Raw genomic sequence first — 25,386 nt, 5'->3', positions numbered from 1 at the left:
GACTAGAGCAAACTAGTTAGTCCAATTATTTGTGTTGGGCAATTCAACCACCAAAATTAATTAGGAAAAAGGTGTAAGCCTAATTCCCTTTCAGTGATTAACGCATGAATCAGCGTGCTAACAGCGCGCGGACGATGTACGACGAGGTCATGTAGTGGGTAAAAGTGTTTGGCCACGAGGCCCGACTAGGGGATAGTCTCGACCTGGTCGAGAAATGCCATGGTCGGTTGGCTGAGGCCACAACCTGGCCTGGGAGAGGCCACGGCGGGCCGGCGAGGCCGTAGCCTGACCGGGAAGGGCCACGGGCGGTTAGAGACGGTTGGGCGGTCGGGCCGCTTGCTGGCTGGGCACCGGCTACCCGCGCGCCAGCTGGCCGAGCCACGAGCTGACCGTGCTGCGGAGAGAGGCAAGGGGGAAGTAGCCACCCTAGTGCTTAGGTAGGGGAGGGGTAGACGACTCGGGCCGGTGGGGCTTACCTTAGGACTGCAATCGACTAGCTAGGCACCAGCGTGGCGTGGCTGGGTGTGGTTGTCATGGGAAGGGGCAACCGAGGAGCATCTCTGCGAGGCTACAAGCTGTGGTGGGTGAGGCTGGTGGTTTTTGCGTGGGGGAGGGGACGTGGGTGAATTTGAAAGGGGCGTGGCTTCCTAGCGGCGTGGGAGCAGAGGCGGTTAGGGGAGGAGGCCCTGGCTGGTGAGGCCAAGGTGGGGTGGCACGGGCACGGCTGGGCTTGGCCTGCGTTGGGCGTGACTGGGTCGGGCTTGGCTGGCATTGGGCACGACTGCGGCCGGCTGGGGCTCGACCGGGAGCGATCGTGGCCGGCTTGAAGCGGTCATGGTCGGTTAGGGCTTGGCTTGGGGTGGGCGGGGTTGGTTGTGAGGCTTTTCTTTCTTCCTACTACTTGAATTCAAACTTGAGCAAAGATTCACAGATAAAAAAGAATGCACATCAAACAAAAGACACAATAAGAGCTCCGACATGATGCAACATATCATAGCCCCTTGAGGTTTTACACTCCAACTCTATACACACTCCCAAATTAACTCTCTTTTCTCAAATAAGGAAGAAATAAATTGGAGAGAAAGAAGGGTAACACCTTAATTTTATGGGTATTTAGAAAAGAAATTTTATACCCCTAAATTCAGGGTGTTACACTCAGTTCCTTTGATCGAGGAGGTTGGTTAAGGGGGTCTTTATAGCCTAAACGCCCCAAAGAGTCATTGAGAAAACTTCCGAACTTCCACTCTGTGTTGGCTCATCGGACTGAGTCCTATAGCACAATCACTGAGATCCTGATTGGCGCCTTCCTTCTGAGATGGCACCAGACTGGTCCGGTGCACCACCATACCCTTTGCCATGTAAGCGGCGCGCAGCCCCAACGTGCGGCCATGGCGTCCGTGGCGCGCAGGCCCTCATGCCCCCCTGGCGCGTGGTCGGCTCGCAGCCAACGCCCCGACGCGGCGTGGCTGGCTCGCGGCCAGTGCCCCCGGCGTGGCGCGCGGCCAACCCGCCTGCGCGGCCTGCGCAGCTAGCTCACCTGTGCGGCTAGCTTGGCCCGCGGCGCGGCGCGACAACCAACGCGACCAAGCGCGCGACAACTCCATGCGCAGTGGCGTGTGGCATTATTCGCATAACGACACACACGTTTTATTTTCCTTTTTGTGCGTAATGTTGCGCGGCGACACCCCGCACCACTTAAAATTGCTCATACTAATTAAATTGTGTTAGGTAACGACAGGTTAGTTAAGCGTGGAATTAATTGTGATTAAATGATAACTTAATTTACGCCTACAGTGAGCGTCTGTTAGTATAACTACATGAAATTAAGTGTTTTGGTTCATTCTTTCACTTAGCATGAATATAAGAAGTCGTTGATCGTAATAATGGCTATGTTATTCTTATTTACTTCTCATAATGGTCTGGTTGCGGAGTTCGAAGAAATCGTAGGAGAAGACCCTGAGCAGCAGCTGGTTGGTGGAGGCAAGTGTCCCTTGACCCATCTATGTCCTATACATTTTATAATTCACCTTCCGCATTTACACAGTTTATACCTAAGGATTGACTAGCTTTTGTTTATCATGCCCTTGCTTACCTATTTGGGTTGAGTTATTTTGGTTTAGCTTTATGCTAGTGCTTCATATTAATCAATGAACATGGTGAGATTATCTATGATACACTATTTTCCCTTTTGATTATGATGATATACTTGTGGCATTTAAGGGGACTCGAGCGGTTTCTCGAGTGCCTCTCCATAAGGACCTGTTCGTTGGATGACCGCCCAGGAAAATAGTGCAACCATGAGGGTGGAATGGGACGCCCTTAGCTTAATAATTAGAGGAACTGTGGTGTAGTTCACTTCGCTGTCGTGTCGTTAATGGGGCTCAGTGTATGCGACTCGCTCTGTCAAGGTTGGTTTGCCGCATGGGGAGGAGTGCGGTACATTTAGGAAACCTAACGGGCGGCTACAGCCTCGGGGAATCTTTGTAAAGGCTTCGTAGTGATACCCTGCCAGGCCACCTAGGTAGTGGTCAATGGGGAGTAGCTCTCTCCGGGCAGAAAGGGAATCACGTCTTGTGGGTAAAGTGCGCGACCTCTACAGAGTGTTATGAAACTGATATATCAGCCATGCTCGCGGTTAGGAGCGGCCAAGGGAGCTCTATTCATTAGAGATACTTGATCAGAAATGGTTGGTTTACAGGTGGTGATGAGGATGATGGTTATGATTATGCTTATGGTAATGGTAAGTGGTATTCTTTCCATTTTGAAAGGGTACTTTGGGTTAACAACTTGGGTTAATGCTAAAACCTGGCTTTCAACTAGTAATAATAACCTGACCAACTAAAAGCAACTGCTTGACTTAACCCCACATAAAGCTAGTCCACTACAGCCAAACAGGACAATTGCTGAGTATGTTGATGTGTACTCACCCTTGCTTTACACACCAACCCCCCAGGTTGTCCACGTTGCAAGCACTACATAGGAGAAGATTAAGCCGTGGAGGAAGACTTCCAGGAGTTCCAAGAGTACGACAAGTTTTAGGCGTGGGTTAGCGGCAAACCTCCAGTCGGCTGCCTATGAAGGCCGCGTGTATCTATGTTTCGTTCTTCGCACTTTGATTATTGTTAAAGACTATGTGGATGTATCAGATATCATGATGTAATCGACTATTACTACCTTTTATGTTATTATTTGAGCATTGTGTGATGATGTCTAGTTATGTAACTGTTGTGTACGTGAATTGCTGATTCTGGCACGTACATGGTTCGCATTCGATTTACCTTCTAAAACCGGGTGTGACACCCATCTACCATGGGGTCATGAATCCTATGCACCTCTACGAAGGAGGTGAGGCAAGGTAGCACTACGAGGCCTTTACAAAGTTCCACTAGCTTCAGAAAACTCGACATGGTTTCTTGAGAAAGGTCGATATAGAAATCCCTCGTCCAGAAATTCATCTCAGCATGATCAACCCGAGAATCTCCCTATATCGACAGCTTTCTCATATCGCCCTTGCCCCTTTCGGATAAGGTAGTCCTCCACTAACTTTCCTAATTAGTTAGCCAAGGGTATCTCATACCACCATTGTGGTACCACTGTTTCTCGGGTGGTCGCTTCATGTTCCAATTAAACAAAGTTATCTTAACATGCATGAGAGTAAACCAGCAATAATAAATCATATTGGAAAATGATCATAAATAATATATATATATATATATATATATATATAGCTTTAATCCCAAAACCATGTAGAGTAATAGCAAGACTACACAATAATTTATTTGTTTGCAAGGTGTAGGGTAAACAAAACTAGGTAACCTATTAGGTCCCATCAGCATAACCTAACAGTGCCACGATGATTAAGAATCATGGACATTATTAGGTCAAAGAAAGTGATCAAGGACACAACTTGCTTTTTTGGTGCAACTCTAGGTACTTCTCCAATTGATCTTCAGGTTCCTCGTAACCTTGCCTTTCTATCGCTGCAATACATACAGATAGACAAGGAATAGATAAAAATAATATTACACAAAAGATGGAAAAAAACCACACAACAATATTCTACCCGTCACTACAAAACCATAGGTTCGAGAACCACTAAATTCGGAGTTAAAACGAAGAAGTTATGAAATTTCTAATCTTCTTAAAATTATTTTTGTGCTAAAAATCATTTTAAATTTTATTTTATATATTCCTGATTGTGGTTATTATTTATAAAGAGCTCAGGGTTCAACTTGAAAACATTAGGACCTATTGGTGATGATTCTTGTATAGCGTAGGACTGTGGATTTAATTCAAAATAACATAGGGACTGTTAAACAAAATTGCCAGGTCATTATAACCCGCGCAAGTCTTCGGTCATCAGATCCTATATCTACGGTTCATATTAAGTCACGAAGGGATACGTGATCACGGCCGCAGGATCCAAGATCAATGGCTCAGATCTTAAAACGCAAAGAGATATTTTCCTTCTAATCTAGAGTGTCGATCAAGAAACGACGACCACAACCCTTTCTTCTTTCCCCGCCTCAAGGGCACGACGGCGCTACCGCACCCGCCGCCACGGAGCCCAACTATACTCCCAGCGCTCGATACTTGAATCTACTCATTGCTCGAGAGAGAGAGAACAGGAAGACCAATGTGATGGCATGCTTCTTACCGGCGGTGAGTATGGCGACGAGGCTGTCCACTGTGCTCCGCGGCTCCGCGGCGGAGGTCAATGATCCGGCGAGCAATTCTGAGACTTCCGGTTGCTACCCCTCCTTGGCGCGACCACTATTACTGCCTCGAGGATGTAGTGAAGCTCCTAGGCCGGATCCTATGCGCTGAACGGTAGCAGAGACATGCTTCTATGACGATGGACCCTCTCCTCTCCGGATGGTGGTGGCAGCTACAAGGACTTCTCGTTGTTCGTGCAAGACGGGGGTTCATGAGGGGGAAAGGTTGCGGCGCATAGCCTTTATACTCTGGGTCAGGGAGCGCTCGGATAGATTGAGGTGGTTTTGTGCAGCTTGAACCGAATCACCCTGGATACGTGCTTTCTGTTCGTAACGACCCGAGGAAGAAGCTTCTGGCGACATGACCCCACGTGCCAGTGAAACGGAACATGGCGTGGTTGGGAGACACTGGTGAAAGGATCCCACATGGTAGTGGACGAGGTCGTACGAATGGTGACGTTCCGAAGGGTCCCACAGATACAACCAGAGTGTATGCGAGGTGGTATGGTGGAGTTGGGTTGGCTTAGCGCGGTGAAGTAGTGGGCCGAGAAAAGAAAATTAGCACAGGTATGATTTTTCATGTTTTCTTTTTATTTTATGTTTGCTATTTCCTTATGAATTTCTATTCAAATCCATGATTTCAAAACCATTTTAAACTTCAAACTCAAAATCAAATGCTCAAACCAAAGTACCAGTAGGCAGTGGCGGACACAGGACAAAATTTCAGGTGGGGCGATAACGTAGGAGACAAATCAATATACTAGATCATTTGATAAAAATAGTTCCATGATAATAACACGGAGATTAAGTGATAATATGAGTAGTGTTCTAAAATAACATGAACACCGAAACTTTATTTTGGCCACCCTAAAGGAGAGTTGGAGAGAACAAAGGGGTGGACTGGCGGAGACTCGACGTTAGGGCGAAGTGGACGCATCAACACGTCGGGGTGGAGAGTCAGCTACTCCACCGCAAAATGATGACGGTGAGGCGACAATAGGCGTGGGATAGCGAGGGCAGGCGATGATGCGACGGTAGATGGCGACGACGAGGCAAAAGGCGGTGGCAGCAAGCGACAGCCATTGTCGCGTTGCGACGGCACGATGAGACCCTTGTGAGAGAGTGAGGGCGGGTGGTGCTGTGATGCCAAGGTGGAATCCCACTAATAGCCTACCCATCCGCCGGTGCGGACTAAAAGGCAAAGTAGCTGTACTGCGTGCAGGATACCGACATGGTGATGAGCACCACGACTCGGGTGGGGTGTGGGCTGAGTAGTGAAGTGAAGCACCGAGAAAAAGTTAGATCAAAGTCTAGTTTTCATTAAATTTAGTGCAACCTACTATATAAAAGTTTATTTATCTTATTATATATCTAAACCTATATAAAAGTTTATTTATTTTATTATATATTTAAGTCTATGTATAAGAGTTTATAAAAATCAAGGTGGGGCCGTGGCCCCCATTGCCCACCCCTGCGTCCGCCACTGCCAGTAGGGATGGCAGTTGGACCCGTGGTATGGATATCCGTGAGTTTCGTACCCGATGGAAATAGATACAGGTATAAAAATTCATCCGTGAGTCTTGTCAGGACGGATACCCTAAATATATCGAGTAAGGTACAGATAGTATATTTTATTCACGGATATCCACTGGATATCCGAAATATTAATTCACATATTATGTTTTTGGCCCATGAACCAAAGCCGGCTAAGGCCACCAAGCACCCAAGCGCCGTGTCCCTGCTGCTAGCCTGCTACTCCTTTTCTCCTAACCCTGAGACGTGCGTCCCTGGCTCTCTGCGCCGCCGCCCCAACGACCCAGCCCCCACTCCTCCAGGTACCTACTCTAGATCTCTGAGTCGCCGAGCCTTGCATCCGTGGCAGCTACCGGCCCTGCATTCGCGCCACCGGCGCTGGCCCTCGACGACCAGCATCAGCCACCGCCCCAGCCGTCGAACGGTCGTGCCTCGCCCAGCATCCACGGCGCCACGAGCCCACGACGCCCGCCAGCAGCCACGACGTCCGCCAACAGCCAGCTAGCCACGACGTCCACTAGTAGATCAATGCCACCCCTGAGGCCCTTAGGTACTCAGTAGTCAGTGCTCAGTTAGAAGCCCCATGCCAACTCCACAAGAATGTAGCAGCCGTCGCAATAGCGTAGGAGCAGCTCCTGCTGATGCTGGTAGCTCTAGAGATCCCACTCCATCTAATGCAGCAACCCAAGGGACAAGGAATGATATTGTTGAAATAGATGATGCTACACAGGTTGGGTGTAAGAGGAAGTTGAAGTCTAAAGTATGGAAGGATTTTGTTAGAGTTAGTGTATCTGGTAAATGGAAAGCTAAGTGCAATGGGTGGAGCAAACTATTGACAGCCAAAAGTAAAAATGGTACCAGCCATTTACAAAGCCACATAAATACATGTTAGTCATGACAAGCTAGATAAGGCCTAAAATAGTCCTCCTTGAAATTTTCACAAAATCCAGATGATAGTTTTTGTCTAGAGAAGTATGCATTTGATCAAGATGTTGCTAGGAAAGAACTTGCATTAATGATATGTGTGCATGATTACCCGCTGTCTATGGTTGACCATGTAGGCTTTAGAAAGTTTTGTGCTTCCCAGCAACTGTTGTTTAAATTAGTGCCAAGAAACACCATTAGAAAGGATATTCTGGATATGTATGAAGTTCAAAAGCTCTCTATGGTGACAATGTTCCAACAACAACAATCTCGTATTGCGGTCACCATAGATATGTGGACAACAAACCATCAAAAGAAGCGTTACATGGTATTGACTGTACACTATATTGATGAAAATTGGAGTCTAAAAAGCTATGTTTTAAGGTAATATAAGCTTCTTTGTTGTTTTTTCTGCTGTCATGCATGTATACTAGTAGTTATAGTGGACACCTTCTTGTTATTCTATTTTGTAGGTTTATGTATGTGCTACACCCACATACAGCTGAAGTCATAAGTGATGTACTTCATGATGTACTCATGGATTGGGGGATTGACAAAGGTGTCCACTGTAACTCTTGACAACTGTAGCACCAATGACAATGTTATGAAGGAAATGCAATATAAGGTACCTCTTTCCTTCCTCATGTTGCATAGCAAATTGTTGCATATGTGTTGTGCTGCTCACATCATTAATCTTATTGTCAAAGATGGTATGAGTATAAAGGATGCATTAGGAGTAAAAGTCATGGAAGTGGGAATTGGTAGGATTCGAGACACAGTTGGGTTTTGGTCATCTACACCAAAAAGGCATGAACAATTTGAAAAGGTTGTTGGTCAAGAGGGCATTAAGTATGACAAAAGAATAGCACTTGATGTTAAAACTAGATGGAATTCCACATATCTAATGCTTAGCACTGCAATGCTTTATACTCTAGTTTTTGATCGCCTAGCAAAAAAGGAAAAATTGTGTGCCCCTTTTCAACCAACAGAAGAAGATTGGAATTTTGCTAGGCATCTTTGTGATAGGTTGAGGTTGTTTTATGATATTACAAAACTGTTGTCTGGGACTTCTTATATATGTGACAACCAACTTTTTTCCACAAAAATATGTGGAATTTATTTAGCTATTAAGAAATGGCGATCTAGTGATAACCCAACCATAGAAGACATGTTAACAGCCTTGAAAGATAAATATTTGAAATATTGGACAGATGTTCATGGTCTTATGGCTGTTGCCACGGTTCTAGATCCTTGGTTTAAAATGAAGTTCTTATGTGCTATGTTTACTGAAATTTATGGACATGAGAATGTGGGTAGAGAAACTACAAAAGTTAAGGATCTGTCGGTGTTGGTCACTTGTTCTCATGTGTTGTGAGTCAAGAACAAGGCAACACAATTATTAATCGTTAAGGACTTTCGTCCCCCGAAGCATTATCTCCTTATGGGTATAATGCTTCTCGGACGAAGGCCAAGAAGGACATACCTTCATCATATCAATACATGGATGGGAATGCGAAGGAATGAATATGATAGTCATATCTTAATAATTCATTTATTCTTTCGTTCCATAAAACATATATGAACATCAACAATGTTAATATTACATTGATACATTCGGTTTGCTTGAAGGCGGGGATGAGAGAGAGTGAATACAATTCAGCATGAACAGTACTGGGGTACTGTTCATCTATTTATAGGCACGGGACGCAGCCCGGGTAAAATTACATTCATGTCCTTGAACATTAGTTTACAAGCAATTTAAACTAAGAAGGTCTAACTAGTCCTTTTTTCTTCTTTGCTTGGTCTGAACCGAAGATACCGGGCTTCGGCATTCCGCATTGTTACTTCTATGCAGGATCTTCGTCTTGAGGACCTTCGGCAGAGTAGAAGACACCCAATAGTAGCCCCTTCACGGTGCTAGACCGTTCTTTTCATAACGAGTTCGATCTGCGAAAAGCACAAAGGATTCGGAATGTCGAAGGTCCGAAAAACACCTTCCCTGAGCTCGTTATCAAAGAACGATTAAAATATTCCGAGCGCTGAGCGGTCTACTGCTCAACTGGTGTGGGTGGTCTAGCGGTTTGCCTTCTTCCCCTACAGCACTATATAAGCAAACAAGTTGGTGAGAGTTACCACAACATTCATTGCCATTGCACTATTGTGCTGTTAAAAATTTTAACCAAAGTCGAAGCTTTTTGGTTTGCTCTTTCCAAACACACTCTTCGTCATTCGAAGTAAACTTCGTTTTAAGGGATCGTGATACTTGAAATGGCCCGAGTGAGATCCACTGCTAGGGTGTCCCATGAGGGAGATGATGCTGAAATGACAGAGATGGCGCCAATATCAGAAATGATGAGGCGATCGGGTTTACTGGTGCTAGAAGAGGCCGTTGCCGAAGATGACACTGTCGAAGCTGAGCAAACTATAGCTGAGGATGAGAGTGATGACGAGTTTGAAGAAGACAATAGTATCTTGAGCCCGTCGAAACCGAGCCACATTGAATTTGGAAAGTCTACCGTGTCAGTGGAGGACCTGGTTATTAGGGATGGATCCGGATATTTATTCGGATGTCAAATTTTTGGTCTTCTTTCTTCGATTATGAACAAATAACATATAGAATTTGCTATGTAAATTTATATTCTTGTTTTTAGCATTGAGGTTATTAATCTTCACAAAAAATAAACATTAAATTCATTCTATATATTTTTAAATAATTGATATAAAATTCGGATGTCTATTCGAATACGGATTCGGATGTTTTTTCACCTTTTTTTGTTGTAGGGAGAAAATAATATACATAAAAAAATATATAAAAAATATTTAAATACTTCATAATATTCTTAATAACATTGCCAAAAATTAGCTTTAAATTCTATGTATATCTATACTAAAGTATTAGATTTTTGATACAAGTCAGATGTTTTAGGAACATCCCTACTGGTTATGATGAAGAAGCTGGGCTATTTTTGGGAAGCTGAGAGTAAACTTATTTGTTTTGCTGGCAAGGAGGTGATTCCGGAGCCGAAGGAGGATGAAGTTGTTGCCTTTAAAAGCTTCTTCAGAGCAGGGCTTCGGTTCCCTCTATATGAGATAATAGGAGAGGTTTTGAAGAAGTTTGAAATATACCTTCATCAGCTAACGCCAAATGTCATTGTTAAGCTAAGTGTTTACATATGGGCTCTCCAAAGCCAAGGCATGAGTGCTAATGCCGAAGGTTTCTGCCGACTGCACGAGTTGCACTATCAGACGAAGGCTAGGGCGGATGGCCTTCACAAAAACTTTGGATGCTATAACATCGCGTACCGAAAGGACACTAGAACCCCGGTAACCGGCTACCGCACCAAGTGGCCAACCGGGTGGACAAATGAGTGGTTCTATGTGAAGGCTGACGAGAAGAAGAGGGAGAAGTTGATGACCATGGTTATGAGTCCTATGCGATTAAGCTTCAGAATGACAAGGCCATTGTGCCATATGCAACTCGGCTCCCCGTGCCAGCTGGCCGAGGTTGAATTCAGAGTGGTGGCTGCCGAAATCAGCACCAGGGATTTAGTACAGGAATACCTGGTAAACATGACTTTTCCGACCTCTAGCGGTTGGGGGATGCCGAAGAAGAAAGAAGGGGGAAAGAAATATGAACTTGTTCGGTTCCCCTACCGTTTTAAATTTGAGAAGCAATTCAAGAAATCGTGCACTGAATGGCTAGAGATGATCGAAACTATGTGCAACGAGATTCTTGGCAATTACACAAAGAAAGAGGATCAACTAATGACTGTTGCCTTCGGCACCCGACCGAAACGAAGGCTAAATCGAGTAATGGATGTACTGAACTTTGAATATCCAGATTATGAGAGACTTGACAAAGGGGCCGAGGGAGCAAAGAGAAAAAGAGTTGTCAGCATTCTGAGTAGAGAAACTGCCCGGTCCGTGAAAGCAGACGAAAAGGCTCTGAAGAAGGCGAAAGTGGCACCGAAGCCGAAGGCGCAAGCCCCTAAGAAAAGAAAACTTGATGAGATACCTTCTGGCCAACTGAAGGTAGATGAAGCACCGAAGGAGACCTTAAACCCTTCGTCGCCCACTGCTGTCGAGGTGGCGGAAATTCTGAAGGTAATGACTGAATCCTCACCATTCAAGCTGATAAGTCCTCTGAGATCGGAGCTGACCAACCTTTTACAGAAGATGAAGGTGCCTTCGGCTGCGGAGGAGAAGGTTGGAGGGCAAAAGAAACAGCGGATTATGAACGTAATGCAAGCTATTAAGCAAACGTTGCCTTCAGTTTCGGCGGTGAAAGCAACAATTCCGGTGGATACTGAAGATGCTGGCGGAGCCGAAGCTGAAGAACTCGCAGCCACAATGTCAGAAATTGACAAACTTATATCAGATGTGGTTGCGGAGAAGACAGGTGTGGTTGCGGAGGGAGGCATGGCCGCAGTGCCTGATAAAGGGAAGAAAATTGATGATACTCCTTTAGAAGAGAAAGATTTTGACCTTCGACACCTAGGTGGCCAGGAACTTTCTGTGGAAGATAAATTAGAGTTGAAAGAGTTCGCTATGTCTTGCGGCTACCAACCGGGGTCCATGCTCTTAGGTGGGGTCGATGAAGAAATCTTAGGATGCATTCGCGACCGCGCCGGGGCGAAGATTGTAGGCACTTTATCCAAGAGCGTTGGATTCCCGAAGTTGGAGTCTGACATTAGCTGTTACAGATGACAACATATTGTCGGTAGCTTGTTTTATTCCGATTTCAAGGTGAGGCTTTTCTCTAAACTCTCTCTTTTTTTATATTACCTTCGTAATGGTTTGAGTATTCTAAATTTAACTTGTTTTGCAGGGTATGTTATTAAGCAAGGCGTTGAAAATGCAGCAGGATATTAAAGACAAAAGAAACGAAATTATTATTGAAGGCTTAGAAGATAAGATTAAGAAACTTGAAGATTCTTTAAAAGAAAAAGACAACCTGCTGCAATCAGCCGAAGGTTCTCTCGTAGAAGCAAGGTCTCAGAATGATAAGCTGAGCGAAGAGCTAATCGAAGCTCGAGCAACCTTGAATGAAAGGTCAGAGCGCTTCGACCATGAAACGAAGGAACTCAAAGCAAAGGTCGAAGCCGAAGCTGAAAGGAAGGCGAAGCTAAGTGAAACTATTAAGAATCTTCGGGACAAATGCTCCGACTTTGCCGCCCAATGCATTAATCGATTGAAGGAGATATTTAATTCAGTCGGAGCCACTTCTGAAGAAGTCACCCCTTCTACCGAAGACATCCCTAGGGCCTTCGATCATATTGAAAATGAAGTTGAAGCCCTTGATGAAGTTATAACTGGGCACAACTATTTCTGTGCCCTGGTGGCTTCACACGGCACAGCTGAAGCATTTATGAAGGCCGGGTGCAATCACACGAGGGCCGTCAACAAGACAAATTTCAATCTTTCATCATTAGACTTGGTTGACGTTCCAACTGAGGCTCGAAGCATAGGAAATAGATTTATTACCCAAATTTGGGCAAAGGGCGGGCGTGAATTGGCCGGGGATGAAGCACGAAAACTGCTTAACTCAGTATGAAACTTTACCTTTGTCTTTTTACCTTGATTTTTCCTTATTAAATTTTCAATTACCTTATACCTTGTCTTGTCTACAGGATGATGGCGCCGAAGGTCGCTAAGCCGAAGCTTGTGCCGAAGTACCAAAGACTCTAGAATCTCCTTTTGTACTTATCTATAGAAAGACTTAGGAACTCTCTGTATCATATGGCTAAGAATTGTAATTGATAATTGGAAAAAATGTTGTACATATTTATTAATACCTTGTAATACCATTTTACCTTTCGCTCATGTGTGAATTGCTTTGTTGTGGACGAAACCAATACTTGTAATCTTTTGAGCCGAAGGCGAAAAACACCTTCCCTTCTTTTCGTTCGCATCAAAGCATTTCATTAAAAACGAAGCATCTTCGTATACAACAAAGCGTTTTCTCATCAAGGACGGGCATTTCCTGTTCTTCCTATTAATGTATATGCTTTATGTCATGATGATGAGCCTACGAATGTCCAATGTATGCTCACATGAATGCAAAGGATGATGTGATGAAAAAATGCAAATGTATGCCAAAAACGCACCCAGACTCTGCATCCCCTTAGGAACGTCTTTTGAGTCTCTTCACCTTTTATTTAGGTGGTATTTCAGCTCCGCATCCCCTTAGGAACGACTTTTGAGCTAAGCTCTGCATCCCCTTAGGAATGACTTTGGAGCTTCTTCACCCTTTACTTAGGTGGCATTTAAGCTCTGCATTCCCTTAGGAACGACTTTTGAGCTTCTTCACCTTTGATTTAGGTGGCATTTTAGCTTTGCATTCCCTTAGGAATGACTTTGGAGCTTCGTGACTTACTTTGCGTTACTTTAGGAATGATTTTGTAGCTTCTTCACCACTTTAGATGACATGTTAGCTCTGCATCCCCTTAGGGACGACTTTTGAGCTTCTCCATGGCCTCTTGCACTCGATGGTGCGTTCCTTTTTGTTACATTTTATATGTGGGGAAATTTGGCCCTTGTATTGCATATGGCTAAACAAAAAATGAAAATTACAATCTATGGCTCCATTAAAAACCTTTCTCCCCACTTGAAAGGAAAAGGGTGTCATAGGAAAAAATAAGAAAATTACATTGTTTACACATAATACCGACGAAGCTCATCCGCATTCCAAGACCTTGGTATGTCGTTGTTGTCCATGTTTTTCAATCTGTAAGATCCAGGTCTTGACGAAGACACCACCAAAAAGGGACCTTCCCACTTGAGCTGAAGCTTCCCCACTATATCAGGGTTGGCCACTCTTCAAAGCACCAAAAGTCCTGGCTTAATATTCTTCAATTTTACCTTTCTGTCATGCCATTTGATTGTTTCGGCCTGATACTTATTGATGTGTTCTATTGCTTGTAGTCTAATCTCTTCTATGGTGTCTTTTGTTACTTGGCAATCACCTTCATCCTCTGTCGAGGCTATGGTTCTTATTGAACCCGTTCTTGCTTCTTCCGGAGTTATTGCTTCGTCACCGAACAGAAGCTTGAACGGAGTAAATCCTTTTGACCTTGAAACAACAGTGTTGTGGTTCCACACTACCTTTATTAATTCGTCTGGCCACTTCCCTTTGGGTTGATTGAAGACTGACTTCATTATTCCTGTTATTATAATTCTGTTTGCCCTTTCTACCAGTCCATTTGACTCTGGATGCCTCACTGATGTGAAGTGTATTTTTGTACCAATCTGGTTACAAAAGGTTTTGGATGTTTCATCATCGAAATGAGTTCCGTTATCAATGGTGATAGCCTTCGGCACACCAAAGCGACAAATAATATTCTACCAGAAGAATTTCTGTAGTGTGCCCGAAGTTATTGTAGCTAAGGGCTTTGCCTCAATCCACTTAGAAAAGTACTCCACTGCCACCACTACATATTTCAAGTTCCCTTGCGCTGGTGGAAGTGGACCTAACAAGTCCAAGCCCCATCTTTGCAATGGCCAAGTTGGCTGTATTAGCTGGGTTAGAGACGAAGGTCGCTTCTGGTCTCTGGTGCATCTTTGGCAATTTTCACATTTTTGAACCAAATTTGCTGCATCCGAAGCTGCCTTCGGCCAGTAAAAACCTTGTCTAAAAACTTTCCCCAGCAGAGACCTAGACCCAATATGAGTCCCACATAAACCTGCATGGATTTCCTTCATCAATTCCTGACCTTCGGCTCTGGACAGGCACTTGAGCAATGGAGAGCAGACTCCGTGTTTGTATAACTCCCCTTCTATGATTACAGATGGTCTTGTCCTTGCTTCCATTCTTTTATTGTAAACTTTGTCGTCCGAAAGACAGTTGCCTTGGAGGAAAAGGTACAATCTTAGTCCTCCAATCTTCACTATGTACTGGTGAAATTGTGAGCACCGCTCTTTCCATGAGCTCAACCGAAGGTGATTTTATTGTTTCAAAGAAAACCTCTGAAGGTAACGGGAGCCCCTGTGCCGCTGATTTAGCTAGCAAATCTGCGTGCTCGTTTTCTCCTCTCGGAATATTTTTTACAGAAAAACCTTCGAAGGAAGCCTCCATCCTTCGGACTGCATCCAAATATTTTTCTAGCTTTGGGTCTCTTGCTTTCCTGCTTTTGTCAACATGACCTGAGATGACCTATGAGTTAGATTTGAGTATTTCCCTTCTTATTCCCATTGCTTTAAGCTTTCGGAGCCCCAAGAGAAGGGCTTCGTACTCTGCAATATTATTTGTGCAATTGAAGTCCAATCTTGCTGCATAGCAGGTTTTGATTTTTGATGGTGAAATCAAGACAGCTGATGCTCCTGCGCCGAAGGTTCCCCTAGACCCATCACAAAATACTGTCCAGGCTTCGGCATCGGTTGTTTTCTCTTCGTCCTGAGCCCCTGGCGTCCAATCAGCAATGAAGTCTGTTAACGCCTGGGATTGGATCGAAGATCTATGAATGGAATCAATAGTGAATTCGTTCAGTTCTGCAACCCATTTTCCAACTCTTCCTGTGGCCTCTCTATTCCCCATTATGTCCTTGAGAGGTTACGAAGAAGGTACTATGATGTGGTATGCTTGAAAATAATGCCGAAGCTTCCTAGAAGCCATTAGTACAACATATAGTACCTTCTCTATCTCTGTATAATTTTTCTTTGATGCACTAAGCACCTCGGAAACGAAGTAAACTAGCACGTGTGTTTCTTGCCTGGCCCTTCTGCTTCTCTTGCACCAGTGATGCACTAACTGCAGCATGAGAAGCAGCTACATACAACAGCAATGGAGTTCCTGACGAAGGCGGAGTTAAAGTTGTCAGCTCTATTAAATATTGTTTCAGTTCTTCAGAGGCTTTCTGCTGATTTGGTCCCCATTGAAAGACTTTGGCTAACTTCAGCACTTCGAAGAATGGCAAGTTCCTCTCTGCTGACCTTAAAATGAATATGTTCAATGATGCCAGGCTCCCTGTCAATCTTTGGGCACCCTTCCTTGACTTCTGTGGCTCCATTCGAAGTATGGCTTCTATCTTACTTGGATTAGCTTCGATACCCTTTGTTGATACCAAGCAACCAAGAAACTTGCCCTTCTTCACTCCAAAGACGCATTTTTTCTAGATTTAATTTAAGACCAGCACGTCTGAAGTTGGCAAATGTCTCTTGCAAATCAGTAACATGGTTTTCTTGCTTTGTGCTCTTTACTATGATATCATCAACATATGTCAGCTCATTTCTGCCAATTTGGAAGTGAAGAACTTTGGCAGTCATCCTGCTAAAGCTTCCTCCAGCATTCTTGAGCCCCTCGGGCATCCGAAGGTAACAATAGGTTCCACTAGGAGTTATGAAGCTTGTCTTTGGCTCATCCTCCTCCTTCATCCAGATTTGATGATAGCCTGAGTAGCAGTCCAATAAGCTCATGAGCTCCAAAGTAGCTGCTGCATCCACAAGGGAATCTATTCTTGGCAATAGGAATTCATCCTTCGGCATGCCTTATTCAGATCTGTAAAGTCAATGCACATTCTCCATTTCCCATTGGCTTTTTTTACCATGACAGTATTAGCCAGCCAATCTAGGTATGTCACTTCTCTAATAACACAAGCACTCATATGTCTTTTCACTTCGCTTCGTGCACCTTCGTCTTTATCATCGGACATTCTCTGAAGGCTCTCCTTTCTTGGTCTGAAGGCTGGGTCTACATTAAGTGAATGCTCGATAATATCTTTATTGACACCGCAGATATCATTGGCCGACCAAGCAAAAACATCTTTGTTGTTGAACAGAAATCTTAGCAAGGTCTTCTCTTGTTCATCAGATAATTGAGATCCCAATAACACTTTTTTCTCGGCTATGTCTTCACACAAAAGCATGGGCTTTGGTTGATCTGCTGAAGCAGCCTTTTCTCTTTTATGCTTATATTGCTGATAAGCTTTGACTTCATCTATATTATGGATTTCCTTTGAATTCGTCCAGCTTCCTTCGGCTCTCCTGGTATCCTCTTGGCTTCCATGCACAGCAATGGGCCCTTGTTCTGAAGGTATCTTCATGCAAAGATATGTTGGATGAAGTATTGCTTCGAAGGCATTCAGTGTCCCTCGTCCAATGATTGCATTGTAAGGATAGTCCATATCGACAATGTCATAGACAACCTGTTTTGTCCTTGTGTTGTGAACATAACCAAAGGTGACTGGCACAATTATCTTGTCAAGCGCCACGATCTGTCTTCCTCCGAAGCCGCAAAGTGGGTGTGTTGCATCATGTATCTTGTCATTTGGCTCTTGCATCTGCCTGAAAGCCTTTGCGAAGATAATATCTGCCGCACTGCCCATGTCCACTAGGACATTGTGGACCAGAAACCCCATGATGACACAAGAAATGACCATTGCATCATTGTGGGGATAATACTTGAGCTGAAGGTATTCCTCTGGTGAACTCACTTCCACAACCTTCAGCAAAGCATCCACCTTCGACATGCCGCCGAAGAAGGCAACAGTGCCAGGGGCTACCCTGCAGCCACTGGACACAAATCAGGACACACTCTCCCTGCGAGAGGCTAGAAGCCAAAAGAGGAAGGCCACCAGCCCAACTCTTCAGGAGGACCAGCTTGACCAGGAGATCAGGGATCTAGAAGTAATCCATCACCAAGTACAAAGAAAAAAGGAGAAAATGCTACGGCTGGCTGATCTTCAGAAGAAGATTGACGACGCAGCTGAGGACATGCGTCATCTTACTCAAGATGACCAGGACCAAAGGCCTCAGCATAGAGAGCTTCGTCAGGAGAGCTCATTCAACAAAGATGAATGGTATGATGACTTTCATCATGGTAACTTTACTTTTGATGATGCTTCTCCTTTGGCAGCAGAATTGCAGGCTACCCCATGGCCATAATCCTACAAGCCACCGTAGTTGCCCATTTATGATGGGCACTCAGATCCAAAGCAATTTCTGATGAGCTACGAGGCAACAATATCCTCGTATGGGGGCAACACTGCTGTCATGGCAAAGTCCTTTGTCATGGTAGTCAGCAGTGTGGTCCAGACATGGTATTCCTCCCTTCGGCCGGGAACAATCACATCATGGCAGAAGCTCAAGGATATGCTAGTCACTAGCTTCCAAGGCTTTCAGGCGAAGCTAGTCACTGCTCAGGCTTTGTTTCAATGCACGCAAGACCATGAGGAGTACCTTCAGGTGTATGTCTGAAGGTTCCTGCGTTTGAGAGCACAAGCGCCTACAGTGCCCAATGAAATTGTCATTAAGGCCATGATCAAGGGACTTCGGCCAGGACCAACAGTCCAATATTTTGCCAGGAAGCCCCCACAAACCCTGGAGAAGCTCCTTCAGAAGATGGATGAGTACATCCAGGCCAATAATGATTTCCGCCAAAGAAGGGAGGAAGCATACAAGTTTTCTGAAATGACCAGGGGTTTCGGAGGAATACTTCATCCCAAGCATGTCAGGTCAATCCATAACTCCAATGCCAACAATTAAAGGGCCAATAATGCTCAAAGCAGCCATCATAGCTCACAGTCTTCAAGCATGCAGCAGACTTCTTATAGACCACTAGCTTCGAGAGGCAGAGGAGGAAGAAGCTTCAGTGGAGGGAGGTACGGTAATCAACCAAGGAAGTTGTACTGCCTCTTATGTGGCGAGGACAAGGGCCACACAATAAGGATGTGCCAGGTCACAATCCAGAAGCAAAAGGAAATTGCTGAAGCCTAGGCGCGGCAGAGTCAGCTAAAGCAAGTCCTCCATACTGCTTCGTGCTACTCTCCATACATCCCAAAATATTTAGGCAACCAACAACCTACGGCTTTTGCAGCTTCAACAAGTCACTCCCAAGCCTCTTGGGCTCAATTACCATCACCGCCACCAATGGCCCATGCCCCAAACCATGATCAGCAGCCAGAAAGGCACCCTCGGCCTCAACAACAATGTGACCTTCGGGAGCAGTCTGAAGCTCGCACAGTAAATAGCATTGTGCCCGAATCCAGGCACATCTACTGAAGATGACACATCGTTTTGGCCAAAAGAAAGCCCTAATGTGTTCCATTTCTATTATTTTCTGCTTTTTATATTTCTATTGCAAAATACAATACAGGAAGGTTTAACCTTCAGCTTGATGTAATAAACATGTGGTTACACCATCGAGTGTGACAAAACTAAGTTCTGAAGCTCCAAAGACGTTCCTAAGGGAGAGCAGAGTAAGTTCCGAAGCTCAAAAGTCATTCCTAAGGGAATGCAGAGCTAAGATGCCAACTAAGTAAAGGGTGAAGAAGCTCAAAAGTCGTTCCTAAGGGGATGCAGAGCTCGAATGCCACCTAAGTAAAAGGTGAAGAAGATCAAAAGTCATTCCTAAGGGGATGCAGAGCTTAGCTCCAAAGTCGTTCCTAAGGGGATGCAGAGCTGAAATACCACCTAAGTAAAAGGTGAAGAGACTCCAAAGTCATTCCTAAGGGGATGCAGAGTCTAGATGTGTGTTCGTGTGGGTTTTTCATCTTTGGCATAAACATCATTCTGCATCATACCATCATATCACATCACATAGCATCGCATCATACATCATTTTGCACCAGCAAAAAGTCGTGGAGAAGAAGGGAAATTGCTCCTTCAAAAATATTTGTTGAATCACAAAAGAATGTGCTATAGCACAACATGTACCTTCGGTAGACACATTGTATTACACAAGGCCAACTTTTGTCAACAATGGCATAAGGAAAATTCTCTTTGCGAACCATGAAAAGAAGGGAAGGTGTTTTTTCGCCAAAGGCTCAAAAACGGTACATATGTAGATTTCATGCATCACAAAGAGATATATTACGTTAATGTACATACAAATACTTGATGTTTGTTAACTACACATGGCGGCAACCATACACAAGTTTACATCTTCTAGCATACAAGAATTTAATCTTCCTTCAGTATTTTTTCAACAGCTTCATGTAATAGTCTGTCGACAACTTCTTCAACGACTTCGTTAGCAATCTTCATGATATCCAAAGCTTCTTTCATAACTGGATCGCCCTCAGGGTTGTACGGCTCCGGTGGTGGTGAAAGCCCAGCTGCAATAAAAGAATATGTTGATAAACTTCGAAACTAGAAACGAATGACGAAGCAAAACTTTAAATAGAAGTACCTATAATCATGGCGCGTTCAACAGCTTCTTCAGCTTGTTTTGCCTTTTCTCGAGCGTCGTGAGATTCTTTTTCATTCTTTTTAATGGCATCATCAGCCATCTCACTACCGTCCTTCATCCAGACATTAGAATAAAACCTCCCGCCTAGCAAAGAAGCTTCGGCCGAGGGGTCCTCCGTGTCATCAGTTGAGAAAATATATTCTGGCTGGGCTACGGCCTTAACATGTTCACAACCGGCCTTTTCTAAAATTAAGCGACCCCTCGTTCATCGGCGAATGCGCAGAAATCCCCGCGATCGTCGAGTATTTCATCGAAAGCTTCGGCTTCTTCGCCAATCCACTGGATAACTCCTTCGGGATCACCGCGAATAAATTTTTGTTCCGAAGAGTATGCTCCCACCTTTGCAAAGCTATCTTTCAGTTTCTTCGCGCATTCTATGGATGTTTCATAGCATCTCTCCTTGGAATCCCGAAGCTCTTCAACATTCTTTCGCACCTTGGATCTCTCCATTTCACTTATTTCTTGCTTAGCCTTTGCAACTTCAAAATTTTCATTCATTTCAGCAAGTTTTTTCTTCAAATCTTCGACCTCAGCTTTATGGGCTTCGTCTTGAGCACTAAGCTTGGCTTCACAAGTTTTCAACTTCTCCACTAAGGAAAATAGTATCTTATCTTTTTCAAAAGCTTCGTTCCTTAATGTGATGACCTCTTATTGAAGATTTCCAAGAGCTATCTGGCAGCTCTCGTCATCTGCTTCCTTTTGAGGTCTTAAAGCCTTACTTAGAATCAATCCCTAAAAACAAAAAATATATGTGAGAACATAATGATAGCAAGAAAACCAACAAACATAGTTTATTTTACAACAAAAGTATATGTACCTTCAAGCTATTGTAAGCAAGGCTATCTGCAAGATCATCCTTTGACATTGCAGACAGATCGAGCTCGAGCTTCGGGAACTCCATGTTCCTCATCATCTCTCGGCAAACAGATATCTCCTTATTATCCGGAAGGCAATATAAAAAGGCATCTTCATTAGTGCCGCTGTATACCAAGGATCCTTGTGGATACTTCAGATCCCTGGCATATTGTCTAGCTTCGTCAATCTGTTCCTCTGACAATTGCTTCCCTGAAGCATGTCGCACGATAAATTCCAGCTCTTCGATAGATGCCTCGGGAGCAGGAGACTTAAGTTCCTCAGGCACACTTTCTTTTTCCACGGTTACAGGAGCAGCCCTCGAAGGGCATGCTTCGGCGGGAGCTGAGGGTCCAGCCTTAGAAATAGCTTGCGCATGCAATCTTCGTCAAATTTCTTTAAGGCTTCGCTCCCTGTATCAGGTGCTGAAGCGGGAGTTTGTACCTTCACTGATTCCATGACAGCGTCTAGTACGCTGGCCTTTCTCCTCCTCCTTGGAGTTGCTGTAGGAATCTTTGATGCCCTCGGCAGCTCCGTCTCTTGCAACGGACTCAAAGCCTTCGATTGCTCTGATGTCGTCTTTAGTTCTGGCTCTATGGTCGATTCTGTCCTAGCTTCGGCAGGAGCAGAGCGACTTGGCTTAGATACAGAAGAAGACCCCTCAATAGGCCTCGGTTCTTCGGCCATTTCAACACGCTTGGGGCGGTGTGTTAGAACCTTAACTTTTTTCAGCTTCAGCATGCTAGAAATTGCCAAAGCAGCGGTTTTCTTTTCTTTCCTTGCTTTCGTGAAGAATAACAGTAATCCGGGTATACAAACCCGATGACATCAAAAACTCTATTCAGTCTGTTTTTGCCTCGACCCCCGAAGGCTGTTGTCATAGCATCATCTTCAGCCCTCGAATAGGCACCAAGCAACCACGGTGGGCGCCAATGTTGGTCACTTGTTCTCAAATGCTGTGAGTCAAGAACAAGGCAACACAATTGTTAATCGTTAAGGACCTTCGTCCCCCGAAGCATTATCTCCTTACGGGTATAATGCTTCTCGGACGAAGGTTAAGAAGGACATACCTTCATCATATCAATACAGGGATGGGAATGCGAAGGAATGAATAGGATAGTCATATCTTAATAATTCATTTATTCTTTTGTTCCATAAAACATATATGAACATCAACAATGTTAATATTACATTGATACCTTCGTTGCTTGAAGGCGAGGATGCGAGAGAGTGAATACAATTCAGCGTGAATTGTACGGGGTACAGTTCATCTATTTATAGGCACGAGACGCAGCACGGGTAAAATTACATCCATGTCTTTGAACATTAGTTTACAAGCAATTTAAACTAAGAAGGTCTAACTAGTCCTTTTTTCTTCTTTGCTTGGTCTGAACGGAAGCTACCGAGCTTCGGCATTCTGCATTGTTACTTCTATGCAGGACCTTCGTCTTGAGGACCTTCGACAGAGTAGAAGACCCCCAACAGTCGGTTGACTTAGTGAAGGAATATCAAGGTTCCATGGAGGGGTTTGGCACAACAGATGGCGTTGGGCCTTCTAGCAGTAGTACAATCCAAAATGAAGGGGATGCAACTGTTTTTGACATTTTTTATCAATATTTATTTGCTGAACCTACTGCCCCAACTGCTTTTGTTAGCACAGAATTGGATCTATATTTGGAAGAAGAAATGTTGGCTAGAACTACAAACTTAGACATCATTGGTTGGTGGAATGTGGCAGGGGTGAAGTATCCCACTTTGAGAAAGATTGCCCAAGATATCATGTCTATTCCTGTGACAACCATGGCTTCCGAGTCTGTCTTTAGTACGGGTGGGAGGGTCATTAGCCCAAGTCGTAGTAGACTAGCCCCAAAAATGGTGGAAGCCTCGATGTGTATGCAAGCTTGGGTTCGCACTGACATGCTTGGAATGAACACTAGTAGATCAATAATGTTGTTTTATTTTCATTCCTTTCACTTGATAGCACTAATCTTTCAAACTTCTCTTTGATTAGGTCATGGATCTCATGTACTAAATGCACTCATGACTTGTCTTTATGATGAAGATGATGCAACGGTATATTGAAATTTAGACATTCTATATTTTACTAAATTTCTATTTGAATAACTATATGATCTGTCACTTTGTTAGGATGGCATGCAATATGAAATCATTGATCCATGATATTGATGTTGGGGCTTGCTTGCTGCTGCTGCAATCTATCAATTTGTTGGGGCTTGCCGGCTGGCTGCTGCTACTATGAAGTTGCTGGCTGCCTGCTACTACATGAACATCATGGACTTGTTGTCACTGTGTTGTTGCTTATATTTGTGTTGTGTGAACTGTCATTCTGTCAAGTGTCAACTGCCAGTAACTATTGAACTATGTGGACCTGTAGTCCTGGTCTCCTGGACGTGTCAATTATCATGACTCATGAACTGTACTATGATTTGTAAATTTGTGATGTTGCTTTGCTTATCAATTTCACATGTTGTGATGATGTTCTTCAACTCCTAGTTGTCATAAACTATGTTGCTCATCAATTTACATGCTGATTTATATTTTACAGCAGCATATCCACCGGATACCCGATACCCGACGGGTACCCGGTGGGCACGGGTACGGGTACATTGTTTTGCCCAATTGGCTTGGTGGGTATGGATATTTGTAGAAGGGTCGGTATGATATCAGGTCGGGTATTATTATACCCGAACACAACTCGACCCGCTGCCATCCCTAAGTACCAGCATGAATGCATATATTTTATATATATTAGCTATTTTATTTACTTTAAGCAAAATATTTCAATTATGTAAAAACCCAAATTTTAGGGAAAATGTTGTTTTTGAAAGTGTAGTCATTGCAACAAATTTATGCATAATTTTCAATACTTAATACTTTATTTAGTTTAGGAGAAGTTAATATATACTCTTCACCATGTATTATTTTAGTTTAAATATTATTAACAAGTGCTTTAATTACATAGTTATAAAGAGAATAATAAATAGGTTGAAAGCCTTTCTTTTAATTATTGTTCCAACTTTTAGTTTTTTTGGATCTAGGTTTTGAATATCAACCCTTAATATTAGTATTCATTTACCTTAGAGAGATATACTTTATAAAGAAAGGAATCTATTAAAAGTCATTTTAACTCAAACTTTTTGGAGAAACTCTTATAAATCCTAAACTAGGGTTTCACAAATTCTACCCCCCTTAAAGATTATCTTGTCCTCGAGATTGGTAGAAAAGGGATACATAAAATGTTTTGTTTTTCTTTTGTCTCCAAGTTTCTAATTAGTTCAAAAGCAAAAGTTTTTTTCATCTATCTTTACTACTAATTAGCAGGTGATTAGAAAACATGGGCATATTTTATGTGTAGTCACCAAATAGGTAAGATGGGATTTGGTTAGGGTGAGGATAGGTTGGGGTATGAAAAGGGAAACAAATTAAGGAAAGGAAAGACTCCATCTCGGATGGTGATGCATCTAAAGGTCTGGTGTGACTTTATCTTCCTTTGATGAGGTTGATCTATTCCTTCTTTAGTCTTGGTGTCTCCAACTATGTTTTAGGAGGTTTAGATACGTAGATGGTTGTGAAACTTGAGATAGGTTAAACATGGTTTACTTTGCTTTTAGGTTGGGATAGATGCATTAGACAACCTATCAGGTAGGTCAGGTAGTTGTGTATGGCCGAGTTGGTATAAGACACCAATTTTGGTTAAGACATGTATATAGGAGTAGGGTCTAATCTATTTCACCAGTATTAACTAACATGTTTAAGTAACTCACTTTAGATTAGATCATATCATATTAGATGAGATCTGGATTAGATTGGTATGACTAGTTTAGACTAGATAAGATTTAATTAATTTGGATTAGATCATGGTTATTACACTAGGGTGGGATAAGTATGCTCATCAGGACAAGATGAATTTACTAATATAAGATAGAACCTTTTCAGATGAGATGGATCTATTAAGCTAGATATATTTTTAATGGGGGATAATCTAAGTCATCTATTTAAGCTAGATATATTTCATTTCTATGATCGGTTTCTAGGTTCTTGTTCACAAAAGTCAGCCTTGGAGTTTTACCATCCCCTATGTTAATCTCTTCCAAAGAATCGGCCGATGTAAACCCCTCTCCTAATTTGTCGAGATCTCTAAATTCCTCTATTGTGCTT

The 25,386-nt window shown here is 43.5% G+C and overlaps 1 protein-coding gene across 2 annotated transcripts; it reads left to right on the top strand.

Moving 5' to 3' along the window:
- The first annotated feature begins 6,436 nt into the window (after window positions 1-6,436).
- On the top strand, window positions 6,437-23,714 carry LOC103632202 (uncharacterized). 2 transcript variants are annotated; one of them, XR_555757.3, is made up of 4 exons: window positions 6,437-7,556; window positions 7,646-7,797; window positions 23,219-23,280; window positions 23,356-23,714. XR_555757.3 is itself a non-coding variant. In XM_035960871.1 (3 exons), the coding sequence occupies exon 2, from the start codon at window positions 10,116-10,118 to the stop codon at window positions 11,877-11,879; it is 1,764 nt and encodes a 587-aa protein (XP_035816764.1). In that variant the 5' UTR covers window positions 6,437-7,556; window positions 7,646-10,115; the 3' UTR covers window positions 11,880-12,720; window positions 12,803-12,993. The 2 variants fall into 2 exon arrangements, 1 of the variants encoding a protein (XP_035816764.1); XM_035960871.1 differs by lacking the exons at window positions 23,219-23,280; window positions 23,356-23,714 and adding an exon at window positions 12,803-12,993 and having other exon boundaries at window positions 7,646-12,720.
- Window positions 23,715-25,386: the final 1,672 nt, after the last annotated feature.

This window comes from Zea mays, chromosome 7 (assembly GCF_902167145.1).
Source record: "Zea mays cultivar B73 chromosome 7, Zm-B73-REFERENCE-NAM-5.0, whole genome shotgun sequence".
Taxonomy (NCBI): Eukaryota; Viridiplantae; Streptophyta; class Magnoliopsida; order Poales; family Poaceae; genus Zea; species Zea mays.
The sequence above is the reverse complement of the archived record's forward strand: the minus strand, read 5'-3'. Positions and strand labels throughout refer to the sequence as shown.